General features: G+C 44.9%; 1 protein-coding gene across 1 annotated transcript in view; it reads right to left on the bottom strand.

Annotated features, from left to right (window-relative positions):
• Positions 1–11445: 11445 nt before the first annotated feature.
• Positions 11446–24495, bottom strand: part of DCLK3 (doublecortin like kinase 3) — a 43047-nt gene continuing 29997 nt past the window's right edge. Inside the window, exons 4-6 of the mRNA XM_052644451.1 lie at positions 14239–14371; positions 12689–12856; positions 11446–11756 (exon numbers count right to left, since the gene is read on the bottom strand). Coding sequence (XP_052500411.1) covers positions 11593–11756; positions 12689–12856; positions 14239–14371 — 465 coding nt within the window. The 3' untranslated portion in view covers positions 11446–11592. The remainder of the gene's footprint in view (positions 11757–12688; positions 12857–14238; positions 14372–24495) is intronic.

A 24495-nucleotide genomic window follows, 5' to 3' on the forward strand; every position in this document is an offset into this window, starting at 1 on the left:
TGAGGAGACGCATGAGCTGACCAAGCTCGAGATTTTATTGGGAAGGGGTTTCCCGGGCAGAGGACAGCAGGGTAAGGGAGCCCAGTAGGACAGCTCTGCCACATGGCTCGCGGTCTCAGGTTTTATGGTGATGGGATTAGTTTCTGGGTTGTCTTATTAGTTTCTGGGTTGTCTTTGGCCAATCATTCTGACTCAGAGTTCTTCCTGGTGGCGCATACCTTTCTCAGCCAAGTTGGATGGCAGTGAGAAGGATTCTGGGAGGTGGTCAGACACATGGTGTTCTTTTGATCTTTCCAGAGCTCTTCTGATTGGTGGTGGCTTATTAGTTCCGTGTTCCTCACTAGGACCTCCTGTTGTAAAATAACTCACACAGATGGTGCCTGGCCAGGGTGGGCAGTTTCAGTCAGTGTGCTTCCCAATACCAAGTGTGGAGTGTGGAGCTGAGGACAAGCTGAAAAAATGACAGGCACGTTCTGAAAAGGTTACTTGTGCAACGATAAGAGCTCAGAGTCCTCTACAAGCAGACTCTACACTCTGATCAGACTGCCTCACCCAGGGCAGAACGCAAAGAGAAAGGGAGTCAGGCATTGTCACCAAAGTGGGAGCAAAGACTTTACCTGCTGTTTACCAAAGGAGGTCAGGAAATGTCAGCAGTTGCAGAAGAGCAGGAAGGAGGGAAAGAATCTGGGGAAACAGGATTTTGTAGGGGAGATTAGATAAGATCTGACTCGCATTTTTATGAGAGAAACCTGGTTGGGGTTTAGGACAGGGCTTCTCAAGCTTTATCGTACATGCACATTACCCAGGGACCATTCAGCAGGTGGGGTGGGGCCTGAGATTCTGCATTTCTAGCAGGCTCTTAGATGATGTTGATAAGGCTGGTCCATCGAACACACTGAAAGCAAAGATTTAGGGAGACTCTTGGCATGAATGTGTGCTAAGTCGCTTCAGTCATGTCCGACTCTTTGTGACCCCATGGACTGTAGCCCACCAGGTTCGTCTGTCCACGGGATTCTCCAGCAAGAATACTGGAGTGGGTTGCCATGCCCTCCTCCAGGGGATTTCCCAACCCAGGGATTGAGCTCCTATGTCTCACGTCTCCTGCATTGGCAGGCAGGTTTCTTTACCACTAGGGCCACCTGGGAACATCAGGGAGACCCTGGAGTCTGTGGAAATACTGATTGGGATGATCCATGAAGGAGAAAGTTTTGATCCAGAAAGAGATAAAGATAGAAGAGGCAGTGCACCTGCGAGTCCCAAGGATTTGTCTCTTGCTTTCAGAGTGTGGACAGAAGAGACCCACGGTCGCCCCTCCTTCTGTCCTCTGGCTATCCACCAACCTCTTTTCCACCCGCAACCTCTGGGACTGTCTTCTCAGCTGTCCTCTGCCCCCGGGGAATAGCCAATGTCTTTTGTGTGTGTGTGTGCGTGCTTAGGTTCTTACTGACCAATCAGAAACTCTCAGGTTCCTTAAAATTATTCCACCCAGGTGGAGGGTGGAACCTGCATCTTCAGACGTGTTACACCTACCTCTCCTTGGGTTTCCAGTTCAACCGCAATGGACCATTTCCCTGTCATGTTGGTTGAGGAGAAGCTTGAGGGTGCAAAATTAGTGCAGCAGCAGCATCTTCTTCCAGAATATGAGCAGCCATCCCAAGATGAGTTGGGTGAAATCAACTCATGGTCCTAAAAAATCAGGCCTTTTTGGATCTGCATACCCTGCCTTCTTCCTGTGCAAACCCCATCTCTGTGACTTGCTGGAGAGCCGCGTTCTAGATGAGGAGGTGAAGCTGTCAGGGAGACGGGCGACCCTCAACTGACCTCTGCAGGATGGGCACCCCCAGGCTCGGTGAGTATCTCTTTAAAAAGCTCACCCTCTCTGACACTCTCAGTGATGTTAAGATGACAGAAGTGCCAACCAGCTGCACTTAACATACATTATTAATACAGCTCCCAGCTTCCCTTGCTGAATCCAGGACTCCTATTACAACACTCCATGAAAAATAAATGAGCGTGGTAATGGCTTCAACCCTGCGGACTAACACACTGAAAATATCCAAGAAGACCTAAGTATGGAGCTTGTGAAAAGCAGCATCTGGGACCATTTTTTGATGTAAGAAAAGATCTCAGGGGTGATTTTTGGCATCTGGAAAGCAGCTGCCACCAACAGTAAAGGCTAGCTATTTATCTTTAGAATAACTCTAATTAGAGGCTGACATAATGCTCTCTCCAGTTAACTAACATCGATCGCCAAAGAAAAGAAAGCCTGGGAGGTGACAGACATTATGTCAGAGAAGGGACTTGTTGCTGGAGAAACTAAGCAGTGATCAGCTCCATTTTATTGGTTGTGAATAACCTGATTTTTTTTTCTTTTTTGTCAAGTGCCCACTTAATTTCTTCATTGGATGTCTAAATAATTATTTCCAACTTAGTGTAACCAAAATAAAATTCTTGATGATACCTTCACTGCTGATGTACCTTCTTAGTTTTTTAAATTTTGAAGTATAGTTGATGTAGAGTATTTTATAAGCAACAAGTGTATAACAGAGTGATTCACAATTTCTAAAGGTTATACTCAATTTATAGTTATTATAGAATACTGGCTAGGGCTTCCCTGGTGGTCCCAGTGGTTAAGAATTTGCTTGCCAATGCAGGGGTCAAGAGTTCGATCCCTGCTCCAGGAAGATCCCATATGCCCTGAGGCAGCTAACCCCTGGGCCACAACTACTGAGCCAGTGCTTCAGAGCCCACGAGTCACAATTCCGGCACGCCTAGAGCCAGTGCAACGAGAAGCTGGCACACCACCGGAAGAGTAGCAACTAGAGAGAGCCAGAGCACAGCCATGAAGACACAGTGCAACCAAAAATAAAATAAATAAATCAACAGAAATACTGCTGCATGCCCTATGTTGTACAATATATCCTTGCAGCTTATTTTATATATATATATTTTTTGCCACACCTCATGGCATGTGGGATCTTAGTTCCCCAGTCGGGGATTAAACCCTTGTCCCCTCAGTGGAAGCTTGGAGTCTTAACTGCTGGACCACCAGAGAAGTCCCCATTTTATACCTAATAGTTTGTACCTGTTAATCTCCTATCCCTACGTGCCCCTCTCCACTTCCCACTGGTAACCACTAGTTTGTTCTCCCATGTCTGTGAGTCTTCTTTTTTTGTTATGTTCACTAGTTTCGTCTTTTACATTCCACGTACAGGTAATATTATACAGTGTTTGTCTTTCTGACTTATTTCTCTTGGCATAATGCCCTCCAAGTCCATCCATGTTGTGGCAAATGACACAATTTTCCTTCTTTTTATGGCTGAGTAGTGTTCCATTGTATTCTTCTTGACTTAAGTGTTTCCTCCTCGTCTCCACTCCTTCCCTTCTGCTCCCTGATCACCTCCCTAAAAGGCTGTTGGCTCCTCAGTCCTGGCTTTTTGAGGAAACCCAAACTACGGCAGGTGACATAAAAGGAACAAAGAGTTCTTAAGATACTACTAGATCATCATTTCAAAGAAATTATGAATATTGTGCAGAAAGTACAATTGATATATACTTGGAAGGGCAGCCATGATTAAAGACTCATGAGACACTGATAACTGGGAGTAAGCTGGTAATAGCTTCCCTTTCTTTTTTTCATGCAAAACATTACCCCAGAGGATGGATCAGGACAACTATCAAGAATCAGTTCAGTTCAGTTCAGTTCAGTTGCTCAGTTGTATCCGACTCGTTGCGACCCCATGAACCGCAGCACGCCAGGCCTCCCTGTCCATCACCAACTCCCGGAGTTCACTCAGACTCACGTCCATCGAGTCAGTGATGCCATCCAGCCATCTCATCCTCTGTCATCCCCTTCTCCTCCTGCCCCCAATCCCTCCCAGCATCAGAGTCTTTTCCAATGAGTCAACTCTTCGCATGAGGTGGCCAAAGTACTGGAGTTTCAGCTTTAGCATCATTCCTTCCAAAGAAATCCCAGGGCTGATCTCCTTCAGAATGGACTGGTTGGATCTCCTTGCAGTCCAAGGGACTCTCAAGAGTCTTCTCCAACACCACAGTTCAAAAGCATCAATTCTTCAGCACTCAGCTTTCTTCACAGTTCAACTCTCACATCCATACATGACCACTGGAAAAACCATAGCCTTGACTAGACGGACCTTTGTTGGCAAAGTAATGTCTCTGCTTTTCAATATGCACTATCAAGAATAATCCTCCACAAATTACAAAGTTCATCCCTGCTCAGCTCTATCCTTCCCCCATCCTGCTTCCAGCCCCTACAATTGCACATTGTGGATACTCCCCTCAGTAAACCCTTGGAGTAGAATCTCTGTGTCAGGCTCTGCTACCAGGGAACCTGACCTGAGAGAGAAGTACAGGATGATGAGGGCTCTAAAATACCTATCACATGAGAAGATGATGAAGGAGCTGAAATAGTCTCGGGGAAAATGTGTGGAAATAAGAATAGCAGATACCTTCAAATATTTAAAAATTAAATAGTAGAACAAGGACAGGTTGGATAGAAATTGGGCCAAGGCAGAATTGGGATGGGCACTAGAAAGAACTTTCTCATACTCAAAGCTTCCCAACATAGGCATAGACTGCTTTGCAGTTTGGCATCCTGCATGGAAAGTATTCACCCAGAATCCAGGGGACCACTGAGTGAGACAAAGAAGGAGGAACCTTGAACCTGGGTGGGTGAGTCACTGGACCAAAGGCAAGGCTCTAGATGTTATTATTCTAAGGGCCACAAGATGGCAGCAGAGAACTCACTCCAAAGGTGACAGAATAGAAAACTCCGGTGTTTTCACAGATTTGATTCAGATCTTCAGATATTCTAGGAGGCATTGTGTACACCATTATAAGCCCTTGTAGACTCATGACACACAAACTTGCAAAGTCAAAGCATTTCTCCTAAATCATATATTTTACTACTGGAAAAAACGGTAGAAACGGGTAAACCCAATCATGAAAATTACACTGCATCAGGGTAAACACATTTTGTAGAACCTGATACTGATGATCTTGACCTGCAGATTTCTACTTCCAGCCATTGTGTTCCTTCCAAAAGGGGACTCTGTGTTTGAAATAGACTTAACCAAGAGCCTATACGTTGGGCTTCAGTCTATGCTTGCTTGTGATGTTCACAGAAAACATTCTCCACATTGCTAAGGGACCAACCTCAAGTCTGCATATTCTCAAAAACTACAGGGAAGTGTCGGTCTTTTCACTTATTTGGCCAATTAATTTTAGCCACTCTAATAGCTGTATACTATTTCATCGTGGGTTTGATTTACACTTCCCTAGTGACTTCATGGACTGGGAAACAGACTGTTGGAGGGCACAAAAAGAACCTTGTGCGCACCAGGACCCAGGAGAAAGGAGCAGTGACCCCACAAGAGACTGACCCAGACTTGCCCATGAGTGTCCAGGAGTCTCAGGTGGAGGCGTGGGTCGGCAGTGGCCTGATGCAGGGTTGGGGGCACAGAGCGTAGCAGTGCGTGCATGGGACCTTTGAATGAGGTCGCCATTATCTTCACTACCTCCACCATAGTTTGAAAACTGAAAGTGAAGTCGCTCAGTCGTGTCCGACTCTTTGCGATCCCATGGACTGTAGTCTACCAGGCTTCTCTGTCCATGGGATTTTCCAGGCAAGAGTACAGGAGTGGGTTGCCATTTCCTTCTCCAGGGGATCTTCCTGACCCAGGGATCGAACCCAGGTCTTCTGCATTGCTGCTGCTGCTGCTGCTGCTAAGTCACTTCGGTTGTGTCCAACTCTGTGCAACCCAATAGACGGCAGCCCACCAGGCTCCCCCGTCCCTGGGATTCTCCAGGCAAGAACACTGGAGTGGGTTGCCATTTCCTTCTCCAATGCATGAAAGTGAAAACTGAAAGTGAAGTCGCTCAATCGTGTCTGACTCCTAGCGACCCCATGGACTGCAGCATACCAGGCTCCTCCGTCCATGGGAGTTTCCAGGTAAGAATACTGGAGTGGGGTGCCATTGCCCTCTCCAGCTCCTGCATTCCAGGCACATGCTTTACCTCATAGTACGGCCCCAGGTAAATAACACGGAAGGAACACAGCCTCACCGTCAACAGAAAATGGGATTAAAGATTTACTGAGCATGGCCTTGCCCATCAGAACAAGACCCAGTTTCCCCCTCAGTCTCTCCCATCAGGAAGCTTCCATAAGCCTCTTATCCTTCTCCACCAGAGGGCAGATAGAGTGAAAACCACAATCACAGAAAACTAACCAAACTGATCACATGAACCACAGCCTTGTCTAGTTCAATGAAACTATGAGCCATACTGTGTGGGGCCACCCAAGACAGACGGGTCATGGTGGAGAGTTCTGACAAAACGTGGTCTACTAGAGAAGGGAATGGCAAACCACTTCAGCATCCTTGCCTTGAGAACCCCATGAACAATATGAAAAGGCAAAAAGATAGGACACTGAAAGATGAACTCCCCAGATCGGTAGGTGCCCAATATGCTACTGGAGATCAGTGGAGAAATAACTCCAGAAACAATGAAGAGACAGAGCCAAAGCAAAAACAACACCCAGTTGTGGATGTGACTGGTGATGGAAGTAGAGTCTGATGCAGTAAAGACCAATATTGCATAGGAACCTCGAATGTTACATCCATAAATCAAGGTAAATTGGAAGTGGTCAGATAGGAGATGGCAAGAGTGAACATCAACATTTTAGGAATCAGTGAGCTAAAATGGACTGGAATGGGTGAGTTTAACTCAGATGACCATTACATCTACTACTGTGGGCAAGAATCCCTTAGAAGAAATGGAGTAGCCATCATAATCAACAAAAGAGTCCAAAATATAGTACTTGGATGCAATCTCAAAAATGACAGAATGATCTCTGTTCATTTCCAAGGCAAACCATTCACTATCACAGTAATCTAAGTCTATGCCCTGAGCAGTAATGCTGAAAAAGCTGAAGTTGAATGGTTCTATGAAGACCTACAAGTCCTTCTAGAACTAACACCCAAAAAAGATGTCCTTTTCATTATAAGGGACTGGAATGCAAAAGTAGGAAGTCAAGAAATACCTGGAATAACAGGCAAATTTGGCCTTGGAGTACACAATGAAGCAGGGCAAAGGCTAATAGAGTTTTGCCAAGAGAACACACTGGTCATAGCAAACACCCTCTTCCAACAACACGAGAGAAGACTCTACACATGGACTCACCAGGTGGCAATATTGAAAACAGATTGATTATATTCTTTGCAGCCAAAGATGGAGAAACTCTATACAGACAGCAAAAACAAGACCAGGAGCTGACTGTGGCTCAGATCATGAACTCCTTATTGCCAAATTCAGACTTAAATGGAAGAAAGTAGGGGAAACCACTAGACCATTCAAGTGTGATATAAATCAAATCCCTTATGATTATACAGTGGAAGTGACAAATAGATTCAAGGGATTATATCTCATAGACAGAGTGCCTGAAGAACTTTGGACAGAGGTTCCTGACATTGTACAGGAGGCAGAGATCAAGACCATCCCCAAGAAAAAGCAATGCAAAGGGGCAAAATGGTTGTCTGAAGAGGCCTTAGAAATAGCTGAGAAAAGAAGAGAAGTGAAAGGCAAAGGAGAAAAGGAAAGATATACCCATTTTAATGCAGAGTTCCAAAGAATAGCAAGGAGAGATAAAAAAGCCTTCCTCAGTGATCAATGCAAAGAAATAGAGGAAAACAACAGAATGGGAAAGACTAGAGATCTCTTTAAGAAAATTAGAGACACTAAGGGAACATTTCATGCAAAGATGGGCTCAATAAAGGAGAGAAATGGAATGGACTTAACAGAAGCAGAAGATATTAAGAAGAGGTGGCAAGAATATACAGAAGAACTATATGAAAAATATCTTCGTGACCCAGATAATCATGATGGTGTGATCACTTACCTAGAGCCAGACATTCTGGATTGCGAAGTCAAGTGGGCCTTATGAAGCATCACTAGAAACAAAGCTAGTGGAGGTGATGGAATTCCAGTTGAGCTATTTCAAATCCTAAAAGATGATGCTATGAAAGTGCTGCACTCAATATGCCAGCAAATTTGGAAAACTTAGCAGTGGCCACAAGACTAGAAAAGGTCAGTTTTCATTCCAATCCCAAAGAAAGGCAATGCCAAAGAATGCTCAAACTACCACACAATTGGACTCATTTCACACGCTAGCAAAGTAATGCTCAAAATTCTCCAAACCAGGCTTCAGTAGTATGTGAACCATGAACTTCCAGATGTTCAAGCTGGTTTTAGAAAAGCCAGAGGAACCAGAAATCAAATTGCCAACATCCATTGGATCATTGAAAAAGCAAGAGAGTTCCAGAAAAACATCTATTTCTGCTTTATTGACTATGCCAAAGCTTTTGACTGTGTCACAGACAGACTGTAGAAAATTCTTAAAGTGATGGGAATACCAGACCACCTGACCTACCTCTTGAGAAATCTGTATGCAGGTCAAGAAGCAACAGTTAGAACTGGACATGGAACAACAGACTGGTTCCAAATCAGGGAAGGAATACGTCAAGGCTGTATATTGTCACCCTGCTTATTTAACTTATATAAAGAGTACATCATGAGAAACTGTGGGCTGGATAAAGCACAAGATGGAATCAAGATTGCCAGGAGAAATATCAATAACCTCAGATATGCAGATGACACCACCCTTATGGCAGAAAGCAAAGAACTAAAGAGCCTCTTGATGAAAGTGAAAGAGGAGAGTGAAAAAGTTGGCTTAAACCTCAACATTCAGAACACTAAGATCATGACATCTGGTCCCATCACTTCAGGGCAAATAGATGGGGAAACAGTGGAAAAGACTTTTATTTTTTTAAGCTCCAAAATCACGGTGGATGGTGAATGCAGCCATGAAATTAAAAGATGCTTGCTCCTTGGAAGAAAAGTTATGACCATATTAAAAAGCAGAGACATTACTGTGCCAACAAAGGTCCGTCTAGTCAAAGCTATGGTTTTTCCAGTGGTCATGTATGGATGTGAGAGTTGGACTGTGAGGAAAGCTGAATGCCGAAGATTTGATGCTTTTCAACTGTGGTGTTGGAGAAGACTCTTGAGAGCCCCTTGGAATGCAAAGAGATCCAACCAGTCCATCCTAGAGGAAATCAGTCCTGAATATTCATTGGAAGGACTGATGCTGAAGCTGAAACTCCATTACTTTGGCACCTGATGCAAAGAGCTGACTCATTTGAAAAGACCCTGATGCTGGGAAAGATTGAGGGCAGGAGGAGAAGGGGACGACAGAGGATGAGATGGCTGGATGGCATCACCGACTCAATGGACATAAGTTTGAGTTAACTCTGGGGTTGGTGATGGACAGGGAGGCCTGGCAATGCTGCAGTCCATTGGGTCGCCAAGAGTTGTACACAACTGAGCAACTGAACTCACTGACTGAGTGACTTAATAATGGAGCTACAACTTACAGCACGTAGAAGACTAAACCTGCTCAGGAGACTCCAAGGAGTAAATAGAGATATAGAAAGAAAACCAGGAAAATGCATCGCTTATGGAAGCCAAGTGGAAAAATGACTCAAACAGAGAGTGGTCAGTAGGATCAAATGATGCCGTATGAGGTCTGAATATTCTCCTCTGGATTTAGTGCCTCTGGGTGACTTTACCAAAAGATCTTCCAGTAGAAATTGGTCCCAGCTTCCAGTCTCTTTCCACATTTCTAGAGTGAGTCCCACTGTGCTGCCTGCTTGGCAGTGCCCTTTCCCTAGGTGTCTGGGTCCCAGCTCCAGGGGGCCCCTCCTCAGAGCTCCTGAAGTCAAAGCACCAGCTGGTACCTATTTGCAGTCATTCTAAGTTCCTAGGGCATGCCCCAGGCTCTGTTCCCTGGGAAGCCAACTCCGAGATGGAGATTAGAGTGCTGAAGCTTCACTGGGGAGTGATCTGAGGACCATCAACCTCTGGAAAAGAAGGGAAAGCATCAGGGCCAGATGAAGGAGAATTGGGCTGTGATGCAGGCTCCACCAAGGCTCAGCCACCCCCACGGGCCGGTGTGAAAGGGCCTGGCCCTTCACTGTTGTCTGCTCAAGCCCTAAATGGAGACATCATTGGATGCAGCCCACTCCTGGGAGAGGGGTGTGATCCCGCGAGAGGGATGTGATCCCATGTGAGGGGACTCCTCCCAGATAAAGGCAATTCCCATTCATAGCTGAGGGCTGTCCGCCAGCACCACCCTGCAGCTTATTACCTTCAGTCTTGAGTGGGGATCTAGGTGGCACAATCAGAATTCACTGCAAGGGTGTCTCCAAGCCTCTACATTCAATCACCCCAACCTCTTCCCTTGGCGTCTCACCTAGGTGTTAACATCTCTCGATTACCTCCTGCCCGCTTTCTGCATTCTCCAACACCTGTCCCAGCAGTTCCTCATGCTAGAGCCTCTTGTGCTGTTCCTGTTTGCTGATGGATGCACTTCTTCCACCAAAATGACACCTACACCGTCAGGAAGGAACAGGCAGGGTGAGAAACCCACACTTTTGGACTGAATTTTCGCCCTTTCGACCAGGTTGCATATAACCCTGAAAGGTCAAGTTGGGAAACATCAGGATGATGTTTCACTTTCAGCTCATTTGTACTCCCAGAATGATCTACTGGTACAGAAATCTGGAGTGAAATAACCAGTGACCCTGTGTCCTGCGCCCTCTGAGGGTATGCCCCGCAGGTAGGAAGGTGTCTGAACCCTCGGAGCCCCTTCCAGTGTAACCCAGTAACTGCATTTCCGACCTACTAGTGCACTAAATGGCTCCGTCCCGACCTGAAAACATTAGCACAGTTGCAACCTGAGCAGAAGCCTAACTTCACGTAGAAAGGACTCAGGCCTGAGGCTCAGTGACTGAAGCATGGTCTAAATGGGTCCTAAAGGGATAGGAGTAAATCGATGATTTCTTCTTCCCATTTCAGGCTGCACCAAATCTGGTTTTCAGCAGAACTAAAATGCAAGAGACCCAGACCAGCATATCCTAAACAGCCCTGGTCAGTTCATCAAGGGTCCGTCAGCACATTTACATGTAGACACAGGGGTTTCAGGAGACATGTCTGAACTATAATTCGCTGGTTTTCATCACCAGCATTAAGAAGCAGTCGGAATACAGTTCGCTTCAGTTATCCAGAGCACATTTTATTAATGAGGAAGGACTATGATTCAGATGATTAATTTCACAGGGGGAGTTTAAACCCTGGTAAGCACCACTCGTGTAATATGTACTAGGAACTTGATTACAAGGAAGAAGCAAAACACAAATCATTAATACCAAAACATCCCTCACTGAGAATAAGTCTCCCCACCCCATCTCCCACGATGTATTAAAGACTTCAAATCTAAAAACCTAAACATATGTTACAAGATTTAACATTAAGACTCAAGTTTATCTTGTTAAAAACGCTTTAAAATACACTGAGTATCTTCTCGCCTTCCTTTGATTCTCCAGTTAAGTGAAGAAGCCTTTTTAATTGTTTTTCTCCTCCGTGTCTGTCGTCTTCTCTGTCCCCAAGCAGGATCAAGGAGGACTGACTAAGATGCTGAGGTTGTGACTACGACGTCTGCTCTGCAGCCCATGTGTGCTAGCTCCGGAAGTGGTCCTCGCTGCTGGGGGGCACCTCCTTTCGTAGGTTTGCCCTGCTGGTCTTTCCGGCAGCTTCAAGCCAGGGATGCTGAAGGACCTGGTGGGCTGTGTAGCGCTTTTTGGGGTTTACCACCAGCAACCGGCTCACCAAATCTTTGGCAGCTGTTGGAATGATAGAAGGATGGAAAAATGAGATGGATGCAGACGGTTCGGAGTTTTCCTTTTCCATACAGGAAATAAGGACACAAACATCTGTGTTAGCAACAAGCGCTGGACCAGAGCACCACTGGCTCTCAGAACTGTCTGCCATGATGGAAACTTTCCACGTCTGCGCTACCCCCTTGGGACTACTGAGCATTTGAAATTCATCTGATGCAACTGACAAGCTGAATTCTTCTTGCATTTCCTTTTAATTCATTGACACTTAAATTCAAATAGCCCCATGCAGCTATAAGGCTACCATGTGAAATCATGAGGTCAGGCCCACCACTACCACCCATGGCGCCGTCCAGCCCGAGAGGACACACAGAGGCCATGAACCATACCTATACATATTTTAAATGTGTAAATCAAGGGAAAGACTTCACCTGAAAGGGCCAAAAGGGAGGAGGACCACACAAGCTTCTGCTGCACTAAAAGTATCTCTGACTTTCACCCTCTGACCTTCCAGAGCCCCTGTGCCCCAAGGATACCCCTAGAGACTTGACTATTCACAGGTAAAATAAGCATCTCTAGTCTGTCCGATTCATAGACACTTCTGTATGTGAGATGGCTTTGATCTTTCCAAATGAAGATTCCATGTTTCTGATATTTTTCCAGTTCTGAGGTTCTTCAGAAACGTATCTGGTGACTCCAACTGGTGGTAAGACTTACATATCAAAGCAAGTCATGTGTTTGGGACACTATGGAGATCTACACAAAGCTAGCAGGAAATAAAGGAAAGCAGAGGATGCAGATGGCCCAGGTACTGTAGCAAGTTCTCTGGGTATCGTTTCACACATCTGACCTAAAAACAGGCTCTGCAGTCAGATCCCAGAAGGGGCCCAGCTCCCCACCCCCAAACCCCCTCCTGCCTGGGAAGCCCAAAGTCTCACCATCAGAGATATTGTCCCAGTAAGGAGCCAGGAACTCAAAGCGGCCGAGCTGGATGATGTTAAAGAGCTCCTCCTGGTCCCTCTCTGGGCTGCGGAACGGGGGGAAGCCGCACAGGAGGATGTAGAGGATCACGCCTGCGGCCCACATGTCCACCTCCAGCCCGTATCCTGTGCAGTGGAGGCGGAAACACATCATCTCTTGGCTGCCATCTTGGTACGGAGGGGGTCTCAAAACCACACATTCAGCCAAACAGACAGCTCTGTGTGTATCCACTCCTGATGTCTCTATAGACTCTGTGAGTTCAAAACTTAACTCACCCTGTTCCCATCTCCCAAAGAGCTTTCTTTTCCAACACCCTGTGTTAGCTGGCGTGAGCCCTACTGTCCTGGCTTCCCAGAGTTCACTTAGTCTTTCTTTTTTTTTTTTTCAAATATTTATTTACTTATATATTTACCTGGCTGTGCCAGGTCTTAGCTACAGAATACGGGATTTTCAGTCTTCACTGTGGCATGGGAACCCTTTGTTGCAGCATGCAGGATCTAGTTCCCTGACCAGGGATCGAACCTAAGTCCCCTGCATTGAGAGTCCACCAGGGAAGTCCCCAGCTTATTTGCTTTCTTTCCTCTCTGACCCAAGAGAGTAATGCCTCCATTAAAACGTCCGTAGTCACTCACTACTCTCCTGTCACACTGTCACATTACCACGGCAACTCTGCTGGCCGCACTGAGTCCAGACTCATTCGTGGGGAATCCAGGCTAACCCTCCCCGTCCAATTGCACTTTCCTCTGCTCTACTGAGGCTGGTTTTTCAAAGTCTCTGCCACCCAACTTCCATGCATAGGCTAATCTCTGTATCTTGGCTTCCCTGATGCATTTGCTGCTGGGATAAAACTCTCCCTTCTCCCTACCCCCAAGCTTATAACCCGTTTAGAGCTTTCCCGTGTTTAGCCATCATAGGTAGTTTAACTGATTTCTCCTGGAGTACAAGGATGGCTAAATAATTATTCACATACTTGGAGCCATATAATAATGATGAAGATGATTTCCTCGTATATCCTTTACAGAGTCTATCACTAAACTAGCCCATTGGACCCTTATACAATATGCAATATATATATATTATTCATGGGGTTTGAATTGGGACCTCATTTTCCTTTAATTGTGAGGTTAAAAAGGAGTTTTAAAGCCAATTACCATAAGAACTGCTCCATATCTCTCCCTTAGAGGTAGCTTTGGGTGAGTGGCTAAATGACCTTGCTTGCTTGAGTTTCCCATTCAATTCTCCACCATCTTTCATCTCACTGTCCTACCAACACACACACACTCACAATCTCCTCTCTGTAATAAGAGCAGCCCTGATGAGGAAAAAGATCTTATGCTTTGGTCAAGGAGACCTACTTCAAATATTTAATATACAAGTGCAAATGCAGAACCAATCTCTGAGATTTTTTTCACTGCTTCATGTTGAAAAATGTGAAATTTAAATATGAAAAAGTAAACACTGGTTAGTAAGCGAGCTAGAGTCCCACAGAACCATGTGTAACTGTTACCTTTCTCAGAGAGGATTTCAGGAGCTACATAAGTTGGAGTCCCACACACAGTAAATATAGGCCTCACCACATGCTTTGCAAGACCAAAATCAGCCAGTTTCAAGGTGGTAGATTTGTCCTCATTTCGCTGAACCTGCAAGAAGCCAAAATCCCCAAATCACCAAAATTGTGATGAGAACAAAGACGAAATAGAACAATGAACATAAAAATTCAGGACAAGCAAACAATAAAACACAGGCGCTTATAGATTAACCTGACACTGACAAATTCAACTTGACCTCAGTGACACTTGCTTACTAAGAAGCCAATGAGTTAGATTTTCTCTGCTGTCTGATGTGGTAGTACCATATTGTCACAGATGGCTATTTATTTTAAATTAAATTCATTTAACTCAAGTTAAATTAAAAATTCAGTTTCTCAGATGCACTAGCCACGTTTCAAGTGTTCAAATGCCATCTGTGGCTGAGGGCTACCATATTGGACCAGGAAAATCTACATTACCATCATGACAGAAAGCTCCATTGAGCAGCACTGAGTTAGAACAAGGATCAGTGATCAGTGATGTTTCTGAGCAAGTGTGTGCGTGCCTGCTAAGTTGCTTCAGTCGTGTCCAACTCTGTGACCCCATGGACTGTAGCCGGCCAGGCTCCTCTGTCCATGGGATTCTCCACGCAAGAATACTGCAGAGGGTTGCCATGCCCTCCTCCAGGGGATCTTCCCAACCAAGGGATTGAACCCAAAAACTGCAGGTAGATTCTTTACCAACTGAGCCACCTGGGAACCCCATTTTTTGAACACAGACTAGCTTTAACGAGAGCTAGAAAATGCTGTGGGTAGTGCAAAATCTGACCAGAGAGAAAAAAAAGAAAAGGAAGAGAAGTAGGAACTGGAATGAAAGAGTAGACAAATAAGAAGTGGAGGCTAAAATTGTATGGTTTACCTAACAAACACCTCTGTCACGCTTCTTCAGGGCCAGGCATTGTGTATAACATATTACAAAATACTAATTCACGTAATCCTCACTGTAGTCTTGTGAGGCCACTCACATCCCCATTTTACAGATGAGCATATGGAGGCACAGTGACACAGTAAATGGTGAGCTGCAGTTTGAACCCCGAACACTTGGGCTTTACAGTCTGTGCTTATAACTAGTGTATGACCCCAAATCTTCCAGCAAAGGGTTATTTCTGTTGCAGGAGGCAGCACCTGGGGGGGCTGGAGGGCATTAGGCAGGGCTGGTTCTCCCTGAGCCCCATCAGTCCCACGGCACAGCGACACCCAAAAATGCAGGGTGGGCAGCCCCACCCTCCCGCCCCCCCCTGCCCCCCCCCACCCCCGATCTCCCCAGACAAGGGTAAGTGCTCCAAATATGCTTTGGTTCCTGCCAGAGAGCTTACATCTCTGTAAGCAGACTGTGTCTTAATCACTGAGCCCGAGTCACCATTGCACAGGCTAATCGATGTCTCCATAATTAACCTGACCTAATGGAATCAAGATTGCCAGGAGAAATATCAATAACCTCAGATAGGCAGATGACACCACCCTTATGGCAGAAAGTGAAGAGGAACTAAAAAGCCTCTTGATGAAAGTGAAAGAGGAGAGTGAAGAAAATGAGGAGCATGGCATCTGGTCCCATCCTTTCATGGGAAATAGATGGGGAAACAGTGGAAACTGTCAGACTTTATTTTTGGGGGCTCTAAAATCACTGCAGATGGTGACTGCAGCCATGAAATTAAAAGACACTTACTCCTTGGAAGGAAAGTTATGACAAACCTAGATAGCATATTCAAAAGCAGAGACATTACTTTGCCAACAATGGTCCATCTAGTCAAGGCTATAAACAGTTTTTCCAGTGGTCATGTATGGATGTGAGAGTTGGACTGTGAAGAAAGCTGAGTGCCGAAGAATTGATGCTTTTGAACTGTGGTGTTGGAGAAGACTCTTGAGAGTCCCTTGGACTACAAGGAGATCCAATCAGTCCATCCTAAAGGAGATCAGCCCTGGGTGTTCTTTGGAAGGAATGATGCTAAAGCTGAAACTCCAGTACTTTGGCCACCTCATGCAAAGAGTTGACTCATTGGAAAAGACCCTGATGCTGGGAGGGATTGGGGGCAGGAGGAGAAGGGGACGACAGAGGATGAGATGGCTGGATGGCATCACCAACTCGATGGACGCGAGTCTGAGTGAACTCCGGGAGTTGGTGATGGACAGGGAGGCCTGGCGTGCTGCGATTCATGGGGTCGCAAAGAGTCGGACACGACTGAGCGACTGAACTGAACGGAACTGAATGGAAATCACAGATGTAGAGCCAAACACTCTTCTGCTTCGGTCTGTGTGTGGAGACAGACAACAGCCCTAAAGGGGACTGGGGAGGTAACTCTGAGAATAATCTACACTAGAAAATCTAGTTTGGAAGGGAGGGACAAAAAACTACGTGCTGACTTAAGTTTCCAGATGGGCCATCTTCATGAATCCCATTTGCTGGGTGACTAATCAAAAAATCTGTGCCTTGCAAACATATGGAAATATTCCCAACCAAATGATTAGCAGTAAAAGCGTGTGGCTGATTGAATACACCCAAACAAACCATGTACATCTTTGCAGTATAACAAAGACACCCTTCCCTTCCTCAAAGAAAACCCCTGATTCTAAAACCTGGCTGCATAACAGGGGGAGCAGATGAAACAGGAAGGAGACTCAGTCGTTCATTTTGAAATTTTTCATGAGATTTATTCTGAAAATGCATTATGTTAAATGTCCATTGGCTGATAGACATATTTTTCAAATACCAAATCTGTTTTCTTAAAGAATATATTTTATGGCTTTTCCAAAATAATATATTGCTTCTTATCTCCATTGCTTTTCTCTTCAAGCCTCCAAATGATGGGACCCACAGCAGAAGCTGAGGAGTGGTTAAGATCTGCAGAGCTGTTTGCTCCTTCCAGAAAGTGAGATGCATCGTGTTTTTAATTCTTCTGTCTCCAGCCTCTGCTGTCATGAATTATGTAACATTTCTCAGAGCTGACAGTGTGACTTTAGACTTCTTGTTTACTTCACCTACAAGACCAGCCTAACTACATTTACGCTCACACACTGACAGTGTGAATTTTGTTTTGGGCTTTTTGTTTTCCGACAGGCACTTCACAATCTTGCCTTTGGAACAGTTCTTATCTTAATCCTTAAATTCAAATAAGTGACATCCTTCTGGAATAACTCTTCCTCCTAGAATTTGTGGAACTTTTTTTTTTTTAATTGAAAAGTGAAGTCACTCAGTCGTGTCTGACTCTTTGTGACCCTGTGGACTGTAGCCCACCAGGCTCCTCAGTCCATGGGATTCTCCAGGCAAGAATACTGGAGTGGGTTGCTATTTCCTTCTCCAGGGGATCTTCCCAACCCAGGGATCGAACCCAGGTCTCCCACATTGCAGGCAGACGCTTTAACCTCTGAGCCACCAGGGAAGCCCTTTCAATTTTTTAATTGAAGTATAGTTGATTAACTGCCCTGACTGGCTCAGCAGAAGAATCTGCCTGCCAATGCAGGAGACAGAGATTTGATCCTTGGGTCAGGCAAATCCCCTAGAGGAGGAAATGGCAACCCACTCCAGTATTTTTGCCTAAAAAAAAAAATCCCGTGGACAGAGTCCAAAGGGTCGCAGAGTTGGACATGACTGAGCACACACACATAGTTGACTGACAATGTTGTGTTAGATTCTGGTATACAGCAAACTGATTCAGTTATATATCTATATTTTTTTTCATATTCTTTTCCAATATAGTTACTGACAAGATACTGAACATAGTCCCTTGTGCTATACAGTAGGACCTTCTTGGTTAGCTATTTTATACATAGCAGTGTATACCTGCTAATCTCAAACTCCTAGTTTATCCCTCCTCTACCCTTTCCCCTTTGGTGACCATGTTTGTTTTCTATGCCTGAGTGTGTTTCTGTTTTGTAAATAAATCCATTTGCATCATATTTCCAACTCCACGTATAAGTGATATTGTATTTGTCTTCCTCTGACTTACTTCATTTAGTATGATAATCTCTAGATGCATCTTTTATAAAAAGTATTTTTAATTTTTTAATTAGAGTATAATTGCTTTATAATGTTGTGTTAGTCTCTGCTGCACAACAACGTGCATCAGCTGTATGTATACATATATCCCCTCCTTGAACCTCCCTGTCATCTCCCCCATTCCACCCCTCTAGGTCATCCCAGCGCCCAGCCAAGCTTCCTGTGCCATACAGCAACTCTCTTCTAGCTATCTATATACACGTGATAGAGTATCTATGTCCACGCTGCTCTCTCATTCATCCCGCTCTTTCCTTCTCCCTTCTTCTGTGTCCACAAGTTCACTCTCTATGTCTGAGTCTCTCTTCCTGCCCTGCAAACAGGTTCATTAGTACCATTTTTCTAGATCCATACATATGGGTTAATATACCATATTTATTTTCCCCTTTTTGACTCACTTCATTCTGCATGACAGACTCTAGGTTCATCCACATCTCGACAAATGAGCCAATTTCATTCCTTTTTATGGCTGAGTAATATTCCATTGTATATACGTCGTACCACACCTTCTTTATCCATTCCTCTGTCTATGGACATTTAGGCAGCTTCTTGTCTATTGTAAACAGTGTCGCTATGAACATTAGGGTGCATGTATCTTTTCAAATTAGAGCTTTCGCCTTTCCCAGATCCTTTGTGCATGAATGGGATTGCTGGATCATAGGTAACTCTATTCTTAATTTTTAAGGAACCTTTATACTATTCTGCATGGTGGCCACAGACAATTTACATTGTGCAGAACTTCTGAAACCATCAAATTCTCCACCCAAACGGGCAACTCATCTAAAACATCCTCCCACCAGACTATCATTCACTTTGACTGAAATCTCAAGATGAAAAGATCCCACAGCTTCACGTGGCAGACCATACTGATTATAATCAGCTTAACATGTGAGGAGGTTCACCCCATGATGATTCAGAATTTCATCCCCACCCCGTTTTCTAAAATCTGCCCGCCTGAGCCCCAGGTCACCTCTGGCTTCTCTCACAGGCTCCCAGGCGGTACCTTCCTGGGCCATGCTTGACTGAGGGCCCGCCCACAGCCCCTGTGCCCACATCTGACCTTGCCCTCAGCCCAAATCTCCATTTCTCTGCCTACAGGTCTATCCAAACTCACTTCTCTAGGTCACATTCCTTCCGGGGCTTGTTTTCAGTTGCCCTCTAAGAGAGAGTGATAGAGATTACTTTATATGTTACTTCAACGACCGTTGATCCATCTAGGTCCAACATCCTTTTTCCCAGCCACACCAAAGTGCCCTTCTTTGAATGCAGGCAATCTATATTATTTACATTAGCAGCCCAGTCACATCTAGACTGTCTCAAAGATTCAAGAGGAATCATTCTTTTTCTGAGCCATTAACAACTTCCTCTCCTTCAAGGCACAGCAGTCTGGTTTTTTAAAATTAATTTTTGGCTGTGAAGGCACAATTTAAATATGATCTTGCAATGATCATCTCTGAACAGCAGGTGGCAGCACAGTACAGACCAAACAGCAAGCGGCTGCCCTAAGAAAAGGGATAAAAAGCTTATTTATCTTCAACTTCTTACTTGATCCTTCAGGCTTCCTCTGGCCTTCTCCCTCCAAGTTTCCATTTCTAACTGGCCATGAGGACTGGAATGACCTTAAAAACCAATTCACATGGAAACACCAACGTCTAAAATCAACTTACATGTCAACAGCAAAAAAAAAGAATGAAACAATCAATGGGGATGAAATTTTCCCTGGGACCTGTCACATGACCAGCCTATGACACGCCTTTGGTGCCTACACATCATCACTTCTCCGGCTCCTGTTTGCTTCTCCCAGGGCTCAGTCAACACCACACAGCGCATTCCAACCCCGCCAAGGGAACACAGGCTGACAGAAGCAGCAATTAACACTGATATTTCTGCGAGCTGGAACTTCTCATAATTAAAACTTCTTTTGCAGCTCTCAGGAGTCTAAATAGCCCTAAAGGAAGAAGGAAATTAGCATCTTATCAGGAAATATGATCACTAGAAATAAAGTATGTTCAGTAACACAGGCCTAAAATTTTACTCTAGGGCCCAATTACCAGATATAAATATTTCTGCTGGTGAAAACAACATGATAAGCTTGTTGGATCCCTTAAGAGTTCTTGGCACATTCTGGAAGTCTCTAAAGGCAGCCACAATCAGCCATGTAATCAAAAGTTAGTTGTGACATCATCACTCTCCCATTTGGCAGAGACAGGTATTGATACAGACAGTAGCCATCTATTAAAGGAAGAAACAATCACTTTGATAATACAAAGCAGAATACAAAATTAAAGATGACCCAAGAGCATTAATTGATGGACAGCAGTCACCATGGTGATATTTACTAATATTAACTCTCAAAAGACCAGCCAAATTTGTGACATAATTATATCAGGAAATTTAGAGATGACACCTTTTTAAACCCAGATAATGAGTTTATTGTCAAATCCACCACTCCCCAGATCTCTTTCTGAAAAACCACAATGCACCGATGCTAAGTAGCGTTGAAATTCTGACATAGTATGAACTTCGAGTTCGTGTATGCTTAGTCATGTCTGACTGTTTGCAACCCCATGACTATAGCCACCAGGCTCCTCTGTCCATGGGATTCTCCAGGCAAAAATACTGGAGTTGGTGGCCATGCCCTCCTCCTTCCTGACTCAGAAATCGAACCCATGTCTCCTGCATCTCCCACATTGGCAAGCAGTTTCTTTACCACTGAGCCACCTGGGAAGCTCATGCTGAACTTTACTCACCCAGAAAAGGACAAACACAGTTTAGAAATGTGATAGGCCCATTCTTTCAGAAAAATGCCAGCTAACAGATTATCCACAGGATACAAGAGATATTCCCCTATGCCACTAAATCTGGCTCAGATCTGTGGCTTTGTACAACTTCTGAAGGGGCCACATCACCATGAAAAAAACCTTTTTATTTAAAAACAAAAAAAAGTGGGCTTTCTTAAAAATCAGAAATAGGGTCTAAATATTAAATTAATAGCAGTTAAAAGACGCTTACTCCTTGGAAGGAAAGTTATGACCAACCTAGATAGCATATTCAAAAGCAGAGAGATTACTTTGCCGACTAAGGTCCGTCTAGTGAAGGCTATGGTTTTTCCTGTGGTCAGGTATGGATGTGAGAGTTGGACTGTGAAGAAGGCTGAGCGCCGAAAATTGATGCTTTTGAGCTGTGGTGTTGGAGAAGACTCTTGAGAGTCCCTTGGACTCCAAGGAGATCCAATCAGTCCATCCTAAAGGAGATCAGTCCTGGGTGTTCTTTGGAAGGAATGATGCTAAAGCTGAAACTCCAGTACTTTGGCCACCTCATGCGAAGAGTTGACTCATTGGAAAAGACTCTGATGCTGGGAGGGATTGGGGGCAGAAGGAGAAGGGGACGACAGAGGATGAGATGGCTGGATGGCATCACCAACTCGATGGACGCGAGTCTGAGTGAACTCCGGGAGTTGGTGATGGACAGGGAGGCCTGGCGTGCTGCGATTCATGGGGTCGAAAAGAGTCGGACATGACTGAGTGACTGAACTGAGCTGAACTGAACTGAACAGAACTGAGCTGAACTGAACTGAGCTGAGCTGAGCTGAGCTGAACAGAACTGAAGCTCATGTACTAGACTGAAAACAGCTATGCTGCAGCTTTCATCTCTCTCTCTCTCTCAAGATACACACACACACACACACACACACACACACACACACACACACACACTTCACTGCCTTCAAGGGCACGAAAACATGTATGAACTGAGATATAAACCCATGAAGAGTTGCTGAATGACTTCTTTCAGGCAGTTAGCTTGTCCACACTCAATGTACTCCTTGCAGTTTTTCTATTTCCTGTAGCAAACCTCTTCATGCCATCTGCAAGTGCTGACTTTCTTCATTTCAAAAATTGTTGACAAGTCAGTCCCTTAACACAAATGAGAGTCTCTCCTGCCCAAGAGATGAACCAGCTTGACAACCTGGTTCCGGGACCTTGCAGAGAAAATGCAAGCTGAGATGACTGTCCCCTAAAGAAAACGATCCTACAGGGTAAACAATCTTACTCCACATCCTCAAGAACATGTATCACTGTTCTAGTGATTTTTTAAGCACAGGCCCAAAGTGTCCCACACCCAGGCCTCTAATCTGAATCCTTCCTGCTTACACAACTCAGTGAAAACAACAGAGGAGCTATACAGAACACGGCTCTATCATGACTCCAAAGTGGCCGCTGTGAACAGAGTGCCACACTTCACACCCAGGGACGAACTGGGCTCAGACCTCAAACTGAAAAATGGCTGAGGACACTCAACTCATGCAAACACGGAATTCTTCAAGACTTCCTTGGTGGTTCACTGGTTAGGACTTGGCGCTTTCACTGCTCTGGGCCTAGGTTTGATTCCTGGTGGGGGAACTAAGATCCTGCAAGCCTCTTAGTGTGGTCAAAAAAAAAAAAAAGCAAAAATGAAATTTTTCAAAGGGAGATTTACTCACAATGGTAATTCAGATCACTCAGGCAGTCAGTCAGTGTTCTGCAATTCTATGAATTTAGGCCGAAACAAAGTTGTTTGATTGAAGGGTCAACTAGACCTCACTTCACCAGATAATTAGCTTGACTCACTCAGAGTTTCATTCTGCTTGTGGGAGCAATTTAGGCAGATGAATGTACCAGGATGATGTTTCCAGGCTGGCTCTACAACCATGAAATGAAAGGAAACAGGCTAACTCCCTGCCCCCTCCTCCAAAAAAAAAGTATGGTTTACAGAGACCACTGCGTCCATCTTCTCCAGCTTCATATGCAGCAATCTGGCTTTGGAGTCTTCCTCATGATGTCCACCTTATCACCAGACATGTTCTTAACATCATAATAATGACATCAGCTGCCGCTGATGGAAGGCTTGCTGTTCACCAGGCAGCATGCTGGGGTCTATACTCATCCACTCATCCAACTGATATTTATTGACTATCCACTATGTGACAGAACTGGTCTAGGTTTCACGGTACAGTCTGAATAAAACAATGTTCCTGCTGTCCTAGGACTTTCCAAGAGGAGCAAAGAGAGAACAGACAAATAAATATGAAACAGATCAGGTGGTGATCGAGGTTACAAATAAGAAAGTGGAATAAAGGGCCAGAGAGTGACCATGTGAAGCATGCTGTTCTAATGAAGCCCACTAGGAACACAGGTGAAGCTCAGAAACATGTTCAATTGATTGCCTCATTGCAACAAGCGAGAAGGTGCACCTTGGGGATCCAAGCACCTTGGGGATCTAAGCAAGAGGGTGTTCAATGAACTAGTAAGATCTGGGCTGTGCCAGCTAATTTGGAAGAGGGTTCAAGAAAGTAGGATTTTGCTATGAGTTGGAAACTGTCAGGATATGAAGGCAATTCTGTGACTGGGCATCTTGGTAATTCTTATCTAAAAGGTGAGAAGAAGATGGGGCAGTGAGTCAGTCCCCAGGAAGGGAATATGTAGCCACACTTGTGGTCTGGACTATCCTGTTCTTATCTGGATTTGGATATCATGATGAAGAGGTCTTGCTTCTGTCTGGATCCATCAGATGGCTATCCACTCCAGTACTCTTGCCTGGGAATTCCCATAGGCAGAGGAGCCTGGTGGGCTACAGTTAATGGGGTCACAAAGAGCTGGACACGACTGAGCACGCGTCATGGTTCTAGAGTGACCTTATTTCACATGGGTGTTTGGGGAGATGGTTTGCATCCAAAACTTAAACAGCTCAGCTGTGAGTGGCAGGCCACCTCCTGGTGGTCTCGGGCTAATGTTCCTTTCCCGTGAGCAATCCACCCTCAACCGTACAAGATAGGTACCATTACTATTTCTTTTTCATAAATGAAGAAACAAAGCCCCAGAGAGACAAAAGGGCTGATGCTAGAGGCTTGTGGAATCTTAGTTTCCTGACCAGGGAGGGAACCCTGACCCTCGGCAGTGAGAACCCTGAGTCCTAACCACTGGACCAAGCCTTTTTAATTCCTGTGGCAAGACCTTTTCTTCAAAAGGCCCAGGGGGCTTTCAGTGGGAGCATGGGCTCAAAGCCTACAGGGGAAGCTGTTACCAGCAGACACCCTTAACACCTAGGCCAGAAGATGTACAAATGCCCAAGAAATGAAGTCCATGTGATCACTGTCCAAATGAAAATACTCTTCTCCCAGGGATGAGGAAACATATTCCATTCTG

This window comes from Budorcas taxicolor, chromosome 1 (genome assembly GCF_023091745.1).
Source record: "Budorcas taxicolor isolate Tak-1 chromosome 1, Takin1.1, whole genome shotgun sequence".
NCBI lineage: Eukaryota > Metazoa > Chordata > Mammalia > Artiodactyla > Bovidae > Budorcas > Budorcas taxicolor.